Source organism: Sminthopsis crassicaudata, chromosome 4 (genome assembly GCF_048593235.1).
Source record: "Sminthopsis crassicaudata isolate SCR6 chromosome 4, ASM4859323v1, whole genome shotgun sequence".
Taxonomy (NCBI): Eukaryota; Metazoa; Chordata; class Mammalia; order Dasyuromorphia; family Dasyuridae; genus Sminthopsis; species Sminthopsis crassicaudata.
In genome coordinates, this window is record NC_133620.1 from 379,821,068 (window position 1) to 379,835,310 (window position 14,243).

General features: G+C 35.6%; 1 protein-coding gene across 1 annotated transcript in view; it reads right to left on the reverse strand.

Moving 5' to 3' along the window:
• GALNT2 (polypeptide N-acetylgalactosaminyltransferase 2) overlaps positions 1–14,243 on the reverse strand; it is a 250,693-nt gene that overhangs the window by 102,087 nt on the left and 134,363 nt on the right. Inside the window, exon 2 of the mRNA XM_074262371.1 lies at positions 8,365–8,458. Coding sequence (XP_074118472.1) covers positions 8,365–8,458 — 94 coding nt within the window. The remainder of the gene's footprint in view (positions 1–8,364; positions 8,459–14,243) is intronic.

The following is a 14,243-nucleotide window of genomic DNA, read 5'->3' on the forward strand; positions in this document are numbered from 1 at the left end:
ACCTAGGAGAGTTCAGTGAGAAGGCACTGCATCTGACATGGTGCTTTGTGGAAAGAGAAAAATATATCCATAGCCTTGTTTCAATGATTCAAAGCAGAGAAAGTGTAGTCCCTGAGACATAGATCCTATTTCCAGGGAAGGCACCAAAATCAGTTCCTTAGCAGACCTAGGAAACTTACCCTTCACCACTCAAACCTCGTTCCCAGGTGCTGGGCTCTTAACCAGGATATAACCAGAATTCAGATTAGGAGCAAAGTCTCTGCTCATCAGACACTGCACCCCTGACCTCCAGGGGGCCATCCCCAGTTGAAAAGAAGGCCCTGCAAATTCCATCCCCAGCTACTTATCAAAGGACACCAAATTACAATTACACTGACAAGCTTTGTTACAGAAACATGTGACTGACATTGTGAACAGAGGCCATTTCACAGCGAAGCAATTTCATAATAGTCAACAAAGGGAGCACAGCTGTTTCCTGGTCTCTGCTGACACGGGTTGGATCTGAATGGGGAATTCAGATATGAAGAGCTTTCAGGAGCCCGCACCTACTATGCAAACAAAGCATCCCTACCCTTTGGTCTGGAGATTCCATTACTAGTCTTAGAGCCCCAGGGAAGGCCTGAAAAGAAGAAAGTCCCCAGCTATACCAAAATATTTTTAATAGCACTTCTTGTGATAGTTGAAAACAAAGAAGATGCTTTTCTATTGAAGAATGGCTAAATATACTGCAGTATACAAATGTTATGGAATAATTACTGTCCTGTAAGAAATTATGAATGTTTACAACCATAGAGAAGCATGTAAAGATATATTTGAACTGATGCAGAATACAGTAGCCAAGAAAAGAATACACAGTAATTACAATGATGTCAATGGAAATTAACAAAAATCAAAAGTCAATGTAGCAAAATTATAAAGATCAAGCAAACCCTTCTTGGAGGTGAGAGGTTCAGGTGCTGTACATTATATGTCTTCTGACTTATTTCGATGAAATGACCAGTTGTGCTAATTTTTTTCCTTCTTTTTTTTTTTTTTTTTTTGTATTTATAAAATATTATTTGTCATGTAGGATGGCCTTCTGGAAGGAGGAAGAATATGGTATGTGAATGTTATGAAATATTATTGTTCTGTAAGAAACGACCAGCAGGATGATTCCCGAGAGGCCTGGAGAGCCTGACAAGAACTGATGCTGAGTGAAATGAGCAGCACCGGGAGATCACTGTACACCAGAATAAGATTATAGGATGATCAATTCTAATGGCCGTGGCTCTTTTCAATAATGAGATGATTCAGGTAAGTTCCAATGGTCTTATGATAAAGAGAGCCATCTACACCCAGAGAGAGGACTGTGGGAACTGAGTGTGGACCACCACATAGCATTTTCACTCTTTTTATTGTTGGTTTTTTGTATTTTATTTTCTTTCTCATTTTTTTCCTTTTGATTTGATTTTTCTTGTGCAGCAAGGTAATTATATAAATATGTATGAATATATTAGATTTAACATATATTTTTACCATGTTTAACATACATTGGATTACTTGCCATCTAAGGAAAGGGGAAGAAGGGGGAGGGAGAAATTGGAATACAAAGTTTTACAAGGGTAAATGTTGAAAAATTATCCATGCATATGCTTTAATAAAAAAAAATAATAATAATCCCCACCTCTGAGGACTGTTAGGAAAAAAAATAAGTTAATCCATATAAAGAACTCTGCAAGTTTAAAGTGCTATGTAAATGTCAGTATTGTTGTTAATTATTCTTATCACATTAATGGAGCAGTAAGATGCAGTTTGCGTAGTAAGAAACAATTCAATAGGGAGAATTAAAATGATGGAAGTGGAATTAGGAGGATCTGGATTCAAGCCATCCTAATATGTAATCCTGGTTTTTTTAAGCTTCATTTCTCTCATCTATAAAACACAAAACAGGGGAAGCTAGATGGTGCAGTGAATAGAGCACCAGCCCTGAAGTCAGGAGGACCTGAGTTTAAATCTAGCCTCAGACACTTAATACTTACTGTGTGACCCTGGGCAAATCACTTAACTCAACTGCCTCACCTCCCCCCCTCCAAAAAAAAAAAAAAAAAAAAAAAAAAAAAAAATATATATATATATATATATATATATATATATATATATATATATATATATATATATATATATATATATAATGCAAAAAAAAGCAGCAAAACAAGACCAGGGAAGAGCAATAATACCGTTTGGCTGAAGGAGTGGATAAAGTTGGCCAAGTATGCTGGAAGCAAATTGTGAAAGGTCTTTAATGTGATGATATTTTAAATTCTTAAACAGTCCATTCATTAGGATGAGGTCTGAACAGAATATAAAATCAAGAGTGTAAGAGTAGGATGAGACCTCAGCAGTCATCTAGGTCCCACTAGAACATCCTCAACAAGGAGTCATTCAACCTCCAATAAGAGCTAATGCATTCCCTCTTCAGGAAGTCCATTCTACTTTAGATAACTCAGTGGCTGTTAGGGGGTACAGTGAACTGAGCATGGAGCCTAAAACCAGGAATTCCTGGGTTTAACTTCAGTTCTGTGTAACACTGGACAAGTCACTGAAACTTGGTCTGCCTCATTTTCCTCAAGTATAAAATGGGATTAATATTAGCACCTACCTCCCAAGACTGCTGTAAAAATCAAATGAGATAATAATTGGGAAAGACTAGTGCTTGGCACATAGTAAATGCTTTAAAGTTAATTCCTCCCTTCCTCACCCCCATTCTCCCTCTTTCTTCCTTCCTCCTTTCCTCCTTGTCTCCTCCTTCCTTCTCCCCCTTCATTTTTAAGTTTTTCTTAACATAGAACCACTTTGACATATTGCCTATAGTATGTCTAATCCAGTGGTCCTCAAACTTTTTAAATAGGGGGCCAGCTCACGGTCCCTCAGACTGTGGGAGACCGGACTATAGTAAAAACAAAAGCTCACCCTCTGTCTCCCCCCTCAGCCCATTTGCCACAACCCGGCTGGCTGCATAACCGATCTCAGTGGGCCGCATCTGGCCCGAGGGCCATAGTTTGAGAACCCCCGACTCTAATTCTTCCTTCTTTGTGACAATTCTTCAAATATTTGCATATTTCTCTCTCCCCTCTCCCCAGTCTCCTCTTCTCTACACTCAACAATCCAGGTTCCTTCAGTCAGATCATATAAGAGCAGGATTCAAGACTCTTCAACACTCTCTTGTTACCTATGGACATAATAGTCACTTCACCATGAGCTACTTGAGAGTATTGACTGTTATTATTATTATTAAATTTTTTTGGGTATCTCTAGCACTTGGTACAATGCCTGATGCATTCTAGATGACTACAGACTATCCAAAACTGAGAGAATGGCTCAGATGTGTTCTTAAGGGGGAGAGTAAAAGGATTGTCACCTCCTTTTTTAGTCCAGATCTGTAATTTCATTGGTGTAAAAATTACCAAGGAGAAAATCCTCTCTACCAATGCATATCAGCAACTCTTCCACCACTTAGAGTCTTAAAGAGTTGCCTGGGTTACTGAAGGTTAGTCTTTTCTAAGGTCACACAGCCAGTCTGCTACAGAACAGGAGATTATCTCAGTTCTTTAAAACCCTAAGTCTGACACTTTATTCACTCAGAGTATCATATGATCCTCTCACCAATTCCTTATTCCTAAAAATTATTCTTCTCTTAATGCAGTCCAAGACCTCATTATCTTTTGGGACTGTCATATCACACTACTGACTTTTATCAAGCTTGCTTTCCATTATGACCCTCAGATCTTCTTCTAACAAATTATTATCTAACCATGCTTCCTCTACCTTATACTTTTGAAGCTATTTTTTACTTAAAGAATCAAATTTAAGACTACATTTATCTCTACTGAATTAGATTCAAACTCAATGATCTAAATGTCAAAAAGGTTTTTTTTTTTGTTTTGTTTTGTTTTAGGCTGGGGTTAAGTGACTTGCCCAGGATCACACAATTAGGAAGTGTTAAGTGTCTGAGACCAGATTTGAACTCGGGTCCTCCTGAATTCAGGGCTGGTGCTCTATCCACTGCGCCACCTAGCTGCCTTTTAGTTTTTGTTTTGTTTTTTTTTCTTTTCTGCCAATAGAATATAAGTACCTTAGAGACAAGGACTATTGCTTCTGCCTTTGCATCTTCAGTCTAGAACCAGCACATCGAATAAGGGAGGTAATTAATAAATGCTTGTTGAAAGAACATCTTTTGAGATCTTTCTGGATCTAGTCTCTCAGATTTATGACTTCAGTCTCATCATAGACTCTTTGTTCTTCTTCATCCCACATGTTCAACTAGATGCCATATTTTTCTGTTTCTTCCACAAAAACATCTTTTACAACTGACTCATTCTTTCTAGTCACACAACAACCATATTTATTTAGGTTTCCATCATTTCTTAACTAGCTATTGATTTCCCTGCTTCAAGTCTCCCCCATTCCAATCTTTTCTCTACACAAAGTGATTTTCCTTAAGTGCAGATGTGATTATACCTTTCCCTTACTCAATAAATTCCAGTGGCTCCCTATTGCCCTTGGATAAGATAACAATTTGGCTTTTAAATTCCTCCACATCCTGGTCTCAATCTATATTTCTAAGGTCATTACACATGATTCCCCTTTGCTCACTCTATGGTCTAGCCAAACTCTCCTTTCTATTCTTCAAATATAACACTTAAGATTCCTATCTTTGTGCTTTCATGTTAGGTGCTCTGCTCTCTAATCCAAAATCACTTTTGCTTCATAGAACATTTCTTTCTTTAAGATCCAATTCAAGCACCATCTTCTACCTAAAGCCCTTTCAGGTTTCCCCCAAATGCAAGTGCCCTCCCTAAATACTTTTTTAAAAATTTGTTCTGGATATATTTATTCTGTATATACTTATACACGCACACATTGTCTCCATAGAAACAACATAAACTCCTGGAGAACTGAGACTATTTCATTTTAAAATCTGGTTTCTAATTTATCTATTTTTTCTCCAAGTTTTATTATCAGCCTATTTGGGATTATTATGGATTTATTGGCTTTCTAGTTATTAAATTTATATTCAGTTCATTAATTCCTCTTTTTTTTTTTTTTTTTTTTTACTACTTTATTAATGTATTTTTTTTTTAGGATATAAATTTCCTCCTGAGGAATGTTTTAGCTATATTCTAAAAATTCTGGTATACTGTTTTTTTTCATTATTATTTTCTTCCACATAATTATTATTTCTATGATTTATTCTTTGATCTACTCATAACTTAGGATTTCTTCATCAGTCTCTATTTAGGATTGTTTCTTTAATTTTTGCTCACTGAAATGATTTTATTGAAATATGGTTTACAAAGAATATATTTGCTATTTCTGGCTTTTCACATTTATTTGCCATATTTCTATGCCATAACAGATAGCCAATTTGGGTCAATAGATAGTCAAAGTTCCACATGGTATTAAGAAATATGTATACTCTTTAGCAGTCCCATTTAAGATATACTATAAATCTTTTAGCTCTAGTTTCTCTATCAATTTGCTCAAATTTATATTTCCCCTTTTATTTTTCTTTTCAATTTGTCCAAAATCGAAACAGGGACATTAAAATCCCCTGCTATTATATAACTGTCTATATCTTCTTGCAATTCAATAAATTTTCCCTTATGAATTTAGATGCTAAGGTTTTTAGAGTATGTAAGTTAATATTAATATGTCTATAGTTTCTTTTGGCCTAGTGTAGTTTCCTTGTTAATCTCTTTTTAAGCTGTGAATTTGTTTTGTCTGAAAACATTATTGCAACTGCAGCTTTTTTCTTTTTTGCCTGGCGCATAGTAAATTTTGTTCCTGCTCCTCATTTTTATTCTATGTAAGTGTTTTCTTTTGAAGTATGTTTCTTGTAAGAAGTTGATTGTGGCATTGTTTTCTTATTCAATCTATCACTCTTTTTAATTTTTCTGTATTTTATTTAATATATTTTTATTTAAAGTTATGCAAGTTAAGTTTCTATGTGCCTCCTTTTGTCTCTAATATTGTTTATTTTTCTGATTTGGAGGGCGGAGTAAGTTAATTTTCCTCTGTAAAGATAGAGCTTTGTCCTTCAGTTATTTTTTGCTTAATCTGCTTTTGTACATGGTTAAGTGCTTAAAAATGCTCATTTATTAATTGAATCTCTCTCCACTCTCATCCATCCTCCATACTACTACCAAACTGATATCCTTTAAAGCCAATCTGTCACTCCTTTATTCAATCAACTCTAATTACCTCACTGTTTTCTTTAGGATTAAATATAAACTCTATTTGGCTTTTTAAGTCCTTCACAACTTATCTTTAGAGCCTCTCATTATTCACTACTCTCTTTCCCAAATCTGTAAGAAGGTTAGCCAAACTGGCCTTCACTTTGTTTCCCAGATATGACATTCCAGTCCCATCTGTGTCTTTCCACTGGCTGTCTTCCATGCCTGAAAGCAATGTCTGCTCATTTCTGCCTTAAAAAACCCCTTCCTTCCTTTAAGACTCAACTTAAACATTTAAGTCATTCATTTATAATGCCATCCCTTGCTAGTATCCTCACTTCCTAATTAGGCTGCATGTGACAGTCTTCTGTTTATTTGTGTGTATGTATGTGTGTATTTTCTCCCATACCTGAAATGCATCCTCACCTCACCTCTGTCTTTTGTGTTTGGACAAATCATTTAACTTCTCTGGATATAAGTTTCTTCATCTATAAAATGAAGGAAATGGCCTTTAAGGTCTTTTCTAGTTCTAAGTCTATGATATAATAGTGCTAATGATGATTGTGTCATCCAAGATATTAAATTATCCCTCCCAGTTTTGTATAAATTTGACAATTAATGCTATCCCAAACAAGTGTAAACTGTTTGCATTTCTGTCTTTCTTCCCAGGTTATTTTTACCTTCTGAATCCAATTCTTCCTGTGCAACAAGAAATTCGGTTCTGCACACATATAGTGTATCTAGGATATACTATAACACATTTAACATGTATGGGTCTGCCTGCCATCTAGGGGAGGAGGTGGAGGGAAGGAGGGGAAAATTCAGAGCATAAGTGAGTACAAGGGATAACGTTGTAAAAAAATTACCCATGCATATTTACTGTCAAAAAAATTATAATTATAAAATTAATTTTTAAAAATAAAAAAAATGCTATCCCAGTAATTAATAAAAATGTTAAACATAAAGAGCCAAGAATATATTCTTGGATGTTCTACCAGAAACCTCCAACCAAGCTGAAATTGAACCACTAACAATTATGCTAAGTCTGCTTTAGATGAGCTAGAGACCACAAATCTCTCACCATTGCCCAATATCAACTGGGAAGATGGCTTAAAAGAGACACATGCAAAGAGAGAGGGGGAGAGAAAGACAAAGTCAGAGACAGGCAGAGAGAAGTGAAGAGAATTTATTATAGGTAGAACTGTAGGACAAGGCCATTTGAAAAAGGAAGAAGGTTCTTGGCAACCTAAAAGTACCTAGAGAAAAAAATAGTTGTCAAAAGCTATTGGCAATATTTCAAAGAGAAAGAAAGAAATCATTGAAATCCTACAACAAATACAATAGATAAGAAAGGATTATAGTTACCAGCCAGTAGATATGCCATATAACAGACCAAATTAACTAATGGAGAAAAGGCTCATTTTATTTTACTATCCAATATAAAGAGAACTAGAATTTAATGGTTGGAGTAGCATATGTCCTCAATATTGTTCTTATTAGGAAGGGAAAAAATTTCAAGCTATAAAATAACACTATTTAAGTACAGCAGATAACTCTGAGCACACTTTAAAAACAAACAAACAACAACAACCAAAAAAAAAAAAAAAAACATTATGGGGCAAGTTAATTGATCCACAAAATAATAAAAAAAAATGGATTATTGTTCTTTTAAAGAAATACTTATTCAGCAGTTATTATATAGAGAGTACCAGTTACTGTGAAAGTAATTCCTGTTTTCTAATTGAAATTTATTTTCTATTACTTGAATTATTACATGGATAACCTAAGAGCCTAGCACCTGAATGTCACATAAACACACATGGATCCCCCAAAAATATACTTATTGAGACAGCGCCATATCTCTCAAATGGACAGAACAATGAAGAGGGGAAGGAAGGATGAAAAGACATATTTAATCCTCAATCATTTTAGGACTCTGAAGACTAACAATTCTTCTAGGACTCTCATCTGTGACCCATCTCATATGTGAAGTCCTCACCTACCCCACAAGGGCTACTTCATAGTCTGCTGCCACGTACTACAAATTAGAACCTTGCAGGCAAAACAACAAGCCTTTGCTATATCTATTTTGGAATTACCATCATCAGCTCCAAAAGCTGGAACTTGCTGAGTAAGAATAATATTGAAATACCTGGAGGGAGAGTCTCCACATTTTGTGCTCTGTCGTCCCCATTGTTACTGTGAAGGTCTTTCTTTTTAATTGGATCAATTTCATTCCAGTCCTCCTGGAAGAAAAGAAAAAAAGGTACCAAATGTTATTTTACTCTTTAAACATATACTTCACATACCTTCAACCCTATCAGGCCTTATCAAAGTATAAGATTGCAAAGGAAAAAAGGAGTGGGAATTATTTTCTTTTTTTAGAGGAGGAAGACAGTGATTTTTCATTTTATTGGTTCATATCCTTTAACATCAGGCTATGAGTAGAAATAATTTCAGGAACTCAAAGCTAACAATTTTTGGGCCAGGGAAAAGAAATCATTAAATTCACAATGTAGTGTAATTTTTTTTTTAATTACACTTGTCAAAATCTTATTCATCAAATTCCTACTCTGATGTCTCATCACAAGATAAGAGCTCTGGGTTCCCAAAGGCTGTCACTGAAATGCCCTCTACCCAATAGGGTAGACTTCCAAAGTGGAACTAATGACATGCTGTTGCTATTTCCAAGGATTAGCAGGCCTAAGTTCTGAGAGTCACATTATCATGTCACAGAGAATGGAGAAAAATTTTTTTCTTATGATATTTTATAGTAAGACAGCCTAAGGAATTTGTTTATCCTTATCTATACTCATAATATCATGGTTCCTAAAGTTGATACAAGGAATAAACATTTATTAAGTTAATAGATGCTAAATACTGTTTCTGTTGTTTAGTCATTTCAGTTCCACCCAAATCTTCATGACTCCATTTGGGGTTTCCTTGGCAAAGATACTGGAGTAGTTTGCCATTTCCTTCTCTAACTCATTTTACAGATCAGGTGATTGAGGCAAACAGGGTTAAATGAGTTGCCCAGGGTAACAGTGTTTCAGTGCTAGATACTAAGGGGACTTAGAAGTGACCTTGAAGAGAGACACTATGGCATACTGGTTCTCCCCTAGATGTGAAGTCAGGAAGACTGGGGAATGAATTCCTCCACAGACATTTACTAGTTTCACATGTTTAGCAAGTCACTTAAATCTCTTTGAACATCAGTTTTCTCATTATTATCTGAGGATAGTAAGATTTTTCTCATAGAATGAGATATGAGATAATAGAATGTTAAGAGCTTTGCAACCTTAAAACACTCTATAAGCTAGAACTATTATTATGATCTAAGCCCTCAGGTCTTTGCTGGCTTGTTTTTATGAAACCTTTTGTTTCTTTTAAATTTGGTTGAATATTATATATGTTCTTTAAGGTTCATCTAACGCCAGCCTTCTTCAAATAACAAAAGGAGAAAAATTGTTTTGTTTTTTCATGAAGCTCACTCACTAAAATTCCTCTAAAATCAGTTCTAAGTCAATGGAATGAAGGTATGAATGGAGGCTCAAACATAAGTCTAGGATGCCTTGGTACTTTTTCTTTTCAGTGAATTTATTTCTACAACAGCTTATCAATTCAAAAAAATCAGACTACTTATTAATATCACTATCCCTGAGCTGAATGCATTTTTCATATACCTTTAACTAATTCTTGAAACTAAAATATAGGGGACAGCTAAGTGGCGCAGTGGATAGAGCACCAACCTTGAATTCAGGAGGACCAGAGTTCAAATCTAGTCTCAGACACTTAACACTTCCTAGCTGTGTGACCCTGGGCAAGTGACTTAACCCCAGCCTCAAAAAAAAAAAAAAAAAAAAGAAACTAAAATATAATGGAGCTTATTCTCATTTTCTTCTTATACAGCCCAAATGAGACGTATCTCATGAGTAACAATTTTCTCAGTCTAAAAAAAAAAAAAAAAAAAAAAAAAAAAAGAAAATCAATAGTTCCTATATATCTGATCAGTGCTCACAAACTAACCATCAGAGAGATGGAAAGAAGCAGCCAATGAAGAGCATGAATTCGTTCAGCCAGATCTGAATATTTAAAACACTACAAGCTAGGAGGTTTGGAAAACTTTTTTGGCTCTTTAAATTACAATGTACACAGTAGACTTTTCAACTAGTGAAATAATTTGACAATCAAGCCAAAAGCCTCTTTAAAAAAAAAAAAAAAAAAAAAAAAAAAAAAAAGAAAGAAAGAAAGAAATTTTCCTGCCCAGCCAGAGCCGCATTTCCATTCAAAAGTTATAGGGTATTTATTGAGAGCAGTACCTAAGCCTCTTGCCTCTGAGCTCAGTTTTCCTTTAGTTTTTAATCCTGCAATGAAGCTATTGAGCTGAAGTTACCAAATCAGTGTTGTCATGGAAATAACAGGCTATTGTGTCACTTGCCGAATCATGAATTCACTGAAAAATTGGGCAGAAAAAAAACCTCAGGTTCAGAAGGGAAGCAACCTTTATAAATATTAACTAGTTACTTGGATCTTTCTGTTTAAAGTCAATCCTGTGCCAGTAACCTTTCAAACATGAGGTGGCAAGTGGCTGTTCTTTTATGAATCCTATGATTATGGAAACACAATTTTAACCATGTCAATCCCTTCCTCAAAAAGCTTCAATGACTCCCTCTAGTTTCTAAAATAAAATACAAACTCAAACTCTTTGGTATTTAAAGTCTTTTGTAATCTGTGAAGAATCTTTTGCACAGGAGTTGGAAGACCCAGATTTAAATCCCACTTCTAATATGCCCTCCCTAAATGATCTTAAATAAATCCCTTAATCTCTCCAAGCCTCAGGTTTCTTCTCTGTAAAATGATAGAATTCCACCTAGCTTCATCACCTACTTTCCATTCCAGAATTGCAGTTCCCTGTATATTCTATCTCCTATCCCAGGATCACTGCACAAGATTTGTGCAGTTCCATGGGAAAGTATCCTCACTACTTAACACAGTACCTGGTATATAACAGAACCTCTGTAATACTGAGTTGAGTAGAGCTGAATGATTTAAAGGATTTACACAAAGTGGAGTCAGTCATGTCCTACCAGATCTGCCTAGTTGCAGAAAAACAGCCTAAAGCCCGTCTTGCTACAGGAATATTACAAGTTACTGGCCACATTTTTCAGATTTAAGAATGACATTAGCATTTCAATCAGGTTTCACCAGATGCATTTTCAGATCATCTACTACTTGACTCAGGAGAAAGAACTTCCCATTTTCTCAGAAACAAGACCTGCCACAGTCCAAAGTTAAACATGATCTATCCACCCATATCCCCCACAAAACAAAGCTTGAGAACAGGAGGCAAGAGGAAATTACAACAGCCCTAACCAAAACAGAGAAATATGCTTTTAGCACTGTAATCCTTTATGTGTCTTTTATTTAGGTTCTTTGGCAATTTCCTCCAAACATACATGATCCAGAGCCTGCAACCCCAAGCTATCAAAAATAACCTCTAGTTAGTTGTATAAGTTAAGCAAGCTGATATTTGCTCAGTCAGTCCCATAGGGTTTTTCTGGGATGTCTTGTGTATAAAATGGCCCATTAAATGACTACATTGATCTTCAGAACCCAAACTTTAAGTGGTAGCTGCAGACCAAAGCTAGTAGTTTAGACCTGATCAGAAAGACTTGAGTTCAAATCTAACCATAGATACTTAATATCTGTGTGACCTGGGGCAACTTTTAATTTAATTTATTTTAAGTCTGCTTTATTGTTCTCACTTGTAAAACAGGGATAATATAGCACTTTCCTTGCTGGATGGTTGGGAAGAAAAAATTAGATACTTGCAAAGTGCTTTGCAAACCATAAAGCATCCTATAAATGCTACTAACAGCAATAATATTAAATGTTATTATTTATTTCATAATTGATAATGATTAGGGTAATATACTACATTATTATTATTAAAACAAAGAATTCACCTAAGGAAAGTTGTGGGAATCATACATTCAGGGAAAAAAATCTCATATCAAAAAAGAAAATAGAGTTCTGAGAAATCATGGTCAGAGTTATGGTATCTCAAGTAAAACTCCACTGTTTCACAAATAGCTGAACTGATTATTTGGATTGGAGTTTAGAACTGAATATGAAATTAACTGTTACCAAAATAACAATGAACCAATAAATTTCAGATCTGTCACAAAAAAGTGGACTGACATCCACTGATAAAGTAATCCAGATGATATATTAACCAATACATACAGTTCAACTTAGTCCCCTGCCTGTCTAATTGCTACTGTTCAAGGCCTGTCTTAAGCCCATTCTTTTCCATGAATTTTCCCCAAAGAGCACTAAGGGTGTTAATCAGTGACTCTAGGAACTGTTGCTGGCAATATTATTGACAAGTATAGGAAAGCACTTAAATTCTCTAGGCCTCAATGATTGTTTAAAAAAAAAAGGGGGGGTTAGACTAAAAGATTCCTCAAGTCCCTACCAACTTTGAAAATTCTATTGTCACTCATCTCTATTCAAGGCAACATTACGAACATGGCTATACTATCTGTAATAATTGCCCACACCATTACTGTTTTAACTCTTTAGAGACAGACAGAACTTCAAAAGTCAATAATTTACAGTATTGTACTGTACTTTACATTGTAATATACATGTACTTTACATACAATCATTTTACAGATGAGGAAACTGAGTCCCCCAGCAGTAAAATGCCTTGCTCAAGGTATTAAGTATTAGAGCTAGGATTTATGCATAAGTGTTCTGTCACTAGCATTTTGTTATATTATCCTCCCATATTGCCTCTTCTTCTATGTAAGTCTTGTCTCCCACAAAAGAAATTTTAAAAATTTGGGCAGAGGCCTGGATCACTGAAAACCTCCAAAAGAGAAGAAGGGACAGCTGCTTCCTTCAAGGTCTTCTGGGTAGCACAAGGGGTGGAGTTTGGCTCACCCCAAAAGGTGAAACCCATTGTAGTGGTTTTATTTGTAGAAGATTTCTGTTATTGAAAAAAAAAAAAGAGGTTAGCTATATTATTCTATGAAATTTTCTTTCCTTTGTTTCTAAATATCCAGAAAGAAAAAAAAAAACAAAAACTTGCTGATTAGGGGAAAAAGTTAGGGATGAGGTCATATATTTTTCTTGTACTCTCCCACCGGACAAAGAAAGTATCAGGCAGGCACAGTCTAAAGTGCTCCATAAATACTTGTTAGAAAGAAATAAATGTGTATTCGACTTCTCAAGATGTGGAGTTTGTCTGCATTGCTTTACAGTCTCTGGTAGACAAGACCTCTTCATCCACCTTCTCATAAATTTACATATGTTGACAAGGAAATGGGTGGTTAAAGGAAGATATCAATGCACAGGAAATGGGTGGTGTCAGTTCATAAATGGATATGTCAATACACAGGAAAAAAAAAAAAGCTCTCCCTATTATCCAGATGCAGGTATCTTCAGGTCACAATCCCTCCCAATAGATGCGATTATTCGCCTTGTTGGAAGAAAATGGACAGTGACAGCCTGGTCTTCCTTCCTTTTTTAGTAACAGGTATATACCACTCAGTTTAAAGAGTAACGATTCAGTAAGAAGCTGGGTCAGAAATGGAGGAGAATTTTTTAAACCAGTGAGGATGTTTTGGCTATCTATGACACAGATCAATGTCAGATTTCAGGGTGGAGAGGTGTTGATACTGAATACATAATGACAATACAAGCAGATGATGCTTTATTTAAAAAAAAAAAAAATGGTAGACCATGTCAAGAAACCTTCCCAATGGGGCAGCTAGGTGGCGCAGTATCCACTGCTCTATCCAGAGCACCAGCCCTGAAGTCAGGAGGACCCCAGTTCAAATCTGGTCTCAGACACTTAACACTTCCTAGCTGTGTGACCCTGGGCAAGTCACTTAACCCTAGCCTCAGGGGAAAAAAAAAAAAGAAAGAAACCTTCCTGGCAAGGAAAGCTGATCCTATATTACTTTGCTAAAAGAAACACTTTGACCCTTTAAATGTGACATTTCCCCTGATTTTCTCTCCTAT